General features: G+C 42.6%; 1 protein-coding gene across 1 annotated transcript in view; it reads left to right on the forward strand.

Annotated features, from left to right (window-relative positions):
* LOC123053340 (protein EI24 homolog) overlaps positions 1-7,003 on the forward strand; it is a 7,830-nt gene extending 827 nt beyond the window's left edge. The window contains exons 3-11 of the mRNA XM_044476800.1: positions 2,557-2,707; positions 3,258-3,310; positions 4,113-4,238; positions 4,312-4,375; positions 4,537-4,622; positions 4,729-4,811; positions 5,322-5,398; positions 5,905-6,017; positions 6,752-7,003. Coding sequence (XP_044332735.1) covers positions 2,557-2,707; positions 3,258-3,310; positions 4,113-4,238; positions 4,312-4,375; positions 4,537-4,622; positions 4,729-4,811; positions 5,322-5,398; positions 5,905-6,017; positions 6,752-6,797 — 799 coding nt within the window. The 3' untranslated portion in view covers positions 6,798-7,003. The remainder of the gene's footprint in view (positions 1-2,556; positions 2,708-3,257; positions 3,311-4,112; positions 4,239-4,311; positions 4,376-4,536; positions 4,623-4,728; positions 4,812-5,321; positions 5,399-5,904; positions 6,018-6,751) is intronic.
* The last annotated feature ends 56 nt before the right edge of the window (positions 7,004-7,059 follow it).

The following is a 7,059-nucleotide window of genomic DNA, read 5'->3' on the forward strand; positions in this document are numbered from 1 at the left end:
GCCACCTGAATATATTGCTCAAAGCTGGCCATATGCTGAGTGATCCTGTTTATAAGAGAAACTAGATCGAAAACCTCGACAAATTGACCCTGTTTATAAGGAAAACCGAGCCGAAAACAATACCTCCGTAAAGAAATATAAGAGCGTTTAGATCACTACGCAAGGGTCAACCAAGAAAGCATATTTGGTTGAGGGATGCAGCACCGGTTATGTCATAAGCATATACATGGAAACACAAGCAAAAGAGAGACTAAAAAGGCAGGAAAATGTGGCAGAGGACAGCATGGAGGCAAATTCATCAGTCCCCGAGTACACCAACAGCAGCACTGCCGAAACCACGGACACAGGATAGCGCAGGGCTCCATCATCGAGGAACTGCACCCAAACCAGCCCCGAGCCATCCAACACCCAACATTAGGGTGGTCTTGCCCGTGGCAAGGTTGACGGAGGGGAAAACTTTGGCTCAATGATCATTCACAGAGAGAACAAATGGAGTAGCGAAGTGAATGCTCACAGAGAGTGCCTCAGAAGAAAATATCTCTACCAAGGCTGGACATAGACCATGATGGAGTGTAAATGGATGTCACACACAGCTTCAAGTTGACAAACGCTAAGGATCCAAGCAGTGGCCGGACAAACAATTGTAGGTAGTTCGCTTGGCAAAAAGAGGAGATCGCCTCGCTGGGTTGCTGAGTAGAAGAACATCACGAGGGGTAGCAAATGGCAGCACTACGGCACCAAAGGCACCGCCGTGAGACCCCAAAGGAACACCGCCGAAGAAGAGACACGGGGAAGCATTTGGCCGCTCGACAACACCAAACGGTGTCATTGCCAGCCCCGAAAAGATGTCACCACCGTCGACCCCCAGCTGGTCGCACCACCACCACCGAACACTCCCCCTCCAACCACACGCAGTAATGATAGCCGTCATTTTGGTCTCCAAGATGACGCCTCCAAGGAAGAAGTGATGTGAGGACACACCACCGTCATCCAATCAGGCAAGGCCGATCATAGGCTTTCACCCGGATACCACGAAACAAAAAAAATGAGGTTGCAACGAGCTCCACAAAGGCACCTCCGCGAGGAAAACGATGTCCACAGATGCCGTTGCCGCCAGCATCGGCAGTTCCGATGCTGGGTTCACACCCGAAGCTTGTGCAGATCCCCACCGGCATGATAGCAACCGTACCTTCACATGCAGCCAGGATCCATCAGGCCCCCGCCGCAGGATGCGAGCAGCCATCACAGAAACCAGATCGGCGCCGGCCGAAACCAAGGCCAGAACCACCGCCACCTCCCCCCTGCCATGCACTGCCAAGCTCCCAGCAGCGAGCCGCCACCATGCTGCTGAGTAGCAGCCACCACTGTGCCCTGAACAACCGCATCCGCTACTCCCCAAGCAGCGAGGAAGAAGGCAAAGCCAAGCCTTGGGCACACACCTGGCACGACCGAGGGCACTCCCCAAGCAGAAGGACCTGCCTGCAAGAGGCGTCGCTTGCGTCGCCAATACCCCACGAGCCATCTGAACTCACCATCGACGCCAGATCTGAGCAGAGCTGCGCCTGGATTCCTGACCCGTCCGGTCGACGAGTACCAAAGCCAGCACCTGCCTTGCGTAGCCAATCCTGCCAGCCCCGTTCCGCACCAGCAAGCCGCAGTGTGACATCTTGGCTTAATAGGAACGGTAGACTACTCATATCAACAAGGAATTCCTTATTTTCCAGGAGCCCATCTGCAAGGAACCTCAAAGTTAAGCGTGCTTGGTTTGGAGCAATTTAAGGATGGTTGACCGACCCGGAAGTTGACCCCGGGTGCGCACGAGTGAGGACAAAGTGCGCAGGAAAGACTAGTGTTGGTTTCTGCCGCCAGTCTAGATCGATCCCGCTAGGTGTAACGGTCGGGAACCGGTGGTTGTGGACGGGGCATTACACATAGGACAGCCGGCGCCCGTTGCCAGTGTTAAGCTTCATGCATTAGCCAACGCAACCAAAAGTCTGAACTGATGGAAAGGGCTAGATAATCCACATATACACTTCAACACCCCCTCTCACGTGTGACGCGGGGTGGCGGCGCAAAATCGGATCCGCACAAGTTGCACGTGCTAAAAAAATAACCTAAGCTCTAATACCATGTTAAGCTTCATGCACTAGCCAACACAACCAAAATTCCGAACTGATGGAAAGGGCTAGGCAATCCACATATACACTTCAACAGCCAGATCTGCTGCCGAACGAGACGTAGCTTGATTCTGTTTGGATCTATGCAGGGCACAATAAGAATTCCGTTTTCTTATTTCCCTATTCCTGTTTGTCACTTCAGTTACTCCAGTTTACTTTGTCATTTAATGTTTGTTCTGTCATTATTGCAAAATATAGTGGAATCTGGCCACATGGAGGTTCAATGGATTCCTTTTTTACTTCGTTTCTGTATTAAGGGAATTATATTCTACAGTTCTGATCAGCACCAGTCTCCTGATTTTGTTATGAATGATCCTGGTTTTCTCTTCCGTGTCCCATTCCATGAATACCTATTTAAAATAGTTCTTGTTCTTTATAGCTTGCTAACCTTGAAATCGGTGGTCATTCCAACTCTTCTATGGATACTGCCCGAGCAATGCGATCAATCATGGGGACAACATCTATGTGATCACACAACAGCTGTTGCCTTGTATTCGTTCTTACGTTCGGGGCTTGTCGAGATTTTCTATGTAAGTGCTCTTTATCGTCATTAGCATCTTCCAAGGGTGTTTTGCTTTAGACAAACATATAATGGCATGTCGATCTTTGCCCACCAATTTTGAGTTCTCTCCTTCAATTACAAGTTATTGGTTTTGGCTTTGAATTTGATCAATGATCATTAACGACAATTCACTATTTTCGTCTCCAATGTATGCTGGAGAGGTAGGAACTGGCATTGGATTTATTTTCAGCTGGTAGTTATCTTTCAATGATGCACGCAAATTTAATAGAACTTGAGGATCTGGTAACAAAGTTTGTGATGTGGCAGTACTGTTTCAAATGCAAAATGCTACTTGTCTTCAAGCCTCTTTTACATTTTCTCAGTGACATACTTGGTGTTATAAAATCCTAGATGAGAAACACCAACACGAGCTGTTTGTCCGATTCTATTATCATGTCCTTTGGTGCTCTACTGTTTGTTGTACCCTAGTATGTTCTGTCATTAAAATTCTCTTTTCCCCCAAATAGCGTGCATCACTATTATTTGTGTTGCTTCTTATAATTGATGTACTCTTTCAGGTATTTTGGTTTTATCCCCTCTACATCTTCAGCTTTATAATAAGTACACTTTGGTATGCTGAGTCCCTCTCACTACTTGGTGGCTTACTTCCCTTATTTGTCAAACTGTTGATTTCTTTTCCTTTGAAGAGTAGACCCTTGTTCCAGTTCATAAGGGAATCATGTAGCAGCAGCGGTTAATATGCTTTTCAATTTTGTTATAAGTAAATTGCAAAATAAGTGTGTTATACGTATTGAGTTTATGATTGTATATATGTATCAAACCTCAATGAAATGGTTTTGGTTGACACTATCTCAAATTTGGTTTCAGAAATTTCTGGATTTCCAAATTTCTATTACTGATATGGTAATGCTATATGCTGCAGCAACTATGTCTCCAAACTTCAATATGCCAGCAAGCCACTTTAGAGCCTTGCTACACTCACGTCAAAATTTGTTTCATTTCAATGCACCATGCCACGAGTTCCGGAAAATTATTTCGTCATCTGATTGATGGTTTTATGACTATTTTCATTTAAGAACAATGCTTACTTGTGCATATGTTTGTTACTGAATCTGGGAGATGTAGCTAAAAGCTGTTCAACCTATGCTTTTTAATCTTCTGTGTATTGTATATGTTGCGCTCCTTTGGTTTCCACACCACAAAAAGTAAACTGAAAATAAGTTAACTTGTATTTTGTCGTAGGTTTGTTTAGATTTCTTTTTTCTGTGGAAAATCCAGTTCTTGATTTTTATGCCATCTTTTGTTGTTACAGGTACGATACCTTGTTTTACTACCCTCAAGATAAACATGTTTCAGATGCTAAACAAGGGAACGTCCATTACCTTTTTGTGATCTTGACCATCTTACGCTAGGTATGGTGACATTGCTAAGCATGCTTTGGCTGTTGTGAAAAGTAAGAAGCTGGATGCAAGTCAAGCATCTGACTCTGACCCTCACAGCACATCTGTATCAGCAGATAGGCCTGAAGGATTTGATGGGTGTGTTCACATTTAAACTTGTTGGTACCTGGTTGGATTTTACATGCTTCATGTGCTGACACTTTGTTGTTAGGGTTGCGATTGGTGTTGGAGAGCAGGTCTATTCGATACTTCTTTTGACTATTTTCTTTGCTGAGGTATTTGTTCTATGCTCATGTTTGCTTAATCATCATTTCTCACTCGAGACCTAATTTCATTAACCATGTTATATACATTTTGTATCTCCTGCTTATTTGAGCTCATATGGTGCTATTTTTCGTAGTACCTACATTTTACTTATGTTCTAGATGTCATGCAGGTTACAGTGATTGGTTGCATACCTTACCTTGGTAAGGCAATGAACTTCATGTTACTGTCTTTGATGTATGCCTACTACTGCTTCGAGTATGTACATCTGAATGCCTTTTATCACTCATTCAACCTTTTCCTCAAGTGCTATACAGCAAGGTTACTTTATTACCTTATAAAGTTTGCCAACTCTTTTTGTCAGGTACAAGTGGAACTTCTTTGCAGTGAGCCTGAACCACCGGCTTGATTTCTTTGAGTCAAATTGGGCTTTCTTTGCCGGATTTGGTATGTGCATTGTTGTCATCATATGGTGCAAAATACGTATTTCATCTTCTTACTACTGTTAGGCAAATGTAGCTGTGTAAAAGGAACCTTTTGCTTTCCCGGTAGTTACTGCTGTCAAAACCGTTTTGCAGCTGTATGCATGGGTTCTTGACTTCTTGGTAAGAACCTCATGCTTCAGTACTTCCGGTTTGATATACATTTTTTTGGTGGTCAAGGAATCTTCTCCAAACTTGAATGGACATGCACATCTCTGATAGGTTCCCTGCTGTTCCCAAGGCACATATTCCTTGTGCAGTTTAAAGAACTTGCATCCTATTCCACATGAGATGTTCAATGAACACCTATTGTAACCGAGCGTTGTTTTTTAATTTTAGCTTACGTTTTATTTCTTAAAAAACCAACTTACTATTGTCATGTTGTTCATTATGCTTACTCTTTAAGAGCTCATATGCTGCTAGCTGATATTTTTACAATTCTGATATGATCTCTGGTGCCGTATTGCTTCCTCAGGTAGTCCATGTGTACTTCCGATTTTCTTCTTCTCTCCTCTTACAAGTTATGGTGTGATGGCAATACTATACCCACTGGTATGGACAAGCACTTTCTAAAAGCGGGTGTTGCTCTGGTCATTTGATGGCTTCTAAGACTTTGCGATAATGTCTTTCACGTTTCTAGTAAAAAGACTGTTCTCACTAGCATTTTTCTTTCTTTGCACAATGAACACAATAGTTTAGACACCAAAATCAATGTCATAGTAGCCATTTTCACTTGGCATGATTTTTTTATAGCTGAACTGAAAGAAAAAGGAGACAAGCTCAATCATTTGTAGTACTTGTACCCAATACCCAAGTTTTCTTTGTTGCCAATTTGTGCTCATCCCCTGGCCTGGAGCATGATTACTTAGATATATAATTTCTTCTTCTTTCAATGCTACATTTTCTCATGTGTTCATATTATGAGTCTCTTTGGATGACCTAGCGATTCCATTCCTTTCATAGTGTTATAAGTGTGTGCAACTGCTTGTTTTGTATTTCATGATGTAAAACCCATGCAGCAAATCGTTAGTCCAACTTTACAATATTATTTTTTGCAGTTTGTCATGACAGCTGCTGGTACACAAGAAGAGCAAACCATTGATGAACTGAAATCTTTGCATGGAGGGAAACTGAATAGAATACCCTTGTTCTTTGTCGCGAAGCGACTAACGTAAGCACTCTTCACATCCTTGATAGACGCAAATAGCTGTTGGTGCTACTTGAGGCTTTAATAGATTGCAGTGTAACAAAGTGTGCCGCCTTTCTGATGATAATGAATTCTCCCTCCGTTCCAAAATAGATTGCAGAGAAAATTTGATTGCGAAGCTATTCTCACATAATAAAGCTAACATTACCATTGTTCCTCACCAATCAAAATACTCCCTCCGTTCCATAATGTAATGCGTATAGATTTTCTAGAAAAGCAAACTTTGACTGAGTTTACAGAGAATACAATTTATATATACAATTCTAAACATATACAATATGAAAATATAACTGATGATGTATCCAGTGATATGCATTTGGTATGTTAAATGTACATATTTTTGTCTACAAACATGGTCAAAGTTTGTAATGTTTGACTTTTGGAAACATCTATACGCACTGCATTATAAAATGGAGGGAGTATATCTTTACTAATTAATTGTGAAAGTAGAGAAGTTTGACTCAGCACTATCTAAACTGTCATCACATTGGGAACGGATGCTTGATGCTAGGCCTTCAATTTGCTCTACTTATTTATTCGATTACAGTCCTGCTCTTTCAAGTCTGAAGTACACTTGGGTAGACTATACTGCGTATCATGTATTCGCAATCCCAGCTCAAAATTTATTTTCAAGCAGCACTATTGTTAGTTTCACTGGTACTTGGGCTGTCTAAACGTGTCTGAAACCATGCATGCAGGACGCAAGCGCTGCAGTTGTTCCCAGAGGCACAAAAGGAGCAATGAGTGGTCCACATAATCACATGAACTCAGAGGTGCATAGTTAGTTCTCATGGAAGTGATCATGTTGAAGCTGCATCTGAGAGGTGCATAGTTCACGCGAAAGCGCGGCTGCTCATGTGCGCCACGCCGCAATGTAAATATTCTGTACCATTGCCGCTGTACATATACATATATTGGGCCAATAAAAAAGAATCTATGGTTGCCCACGAGATACATACTGTAATTCGTTGTGGTGTTCATTGTTTTGTTAACGTATTTGAGGCTT

This window comes from Triticum aestivum, chromosome 2D, assembly GCF_018294505.1.
Source record: "Triticum aestivum cultivar Chinese Spring chromosome 2D, IWGSC CS RefSeq v2.1, whole genome shotgun sequence".
NCBI classification, from domain to species: domain Eukaryota; kingdom Viridiplantae; phylum Streptophyta; class Magnoliopsida; order Poales; family Poaceae; genus Triticum; species Triticum aestivum.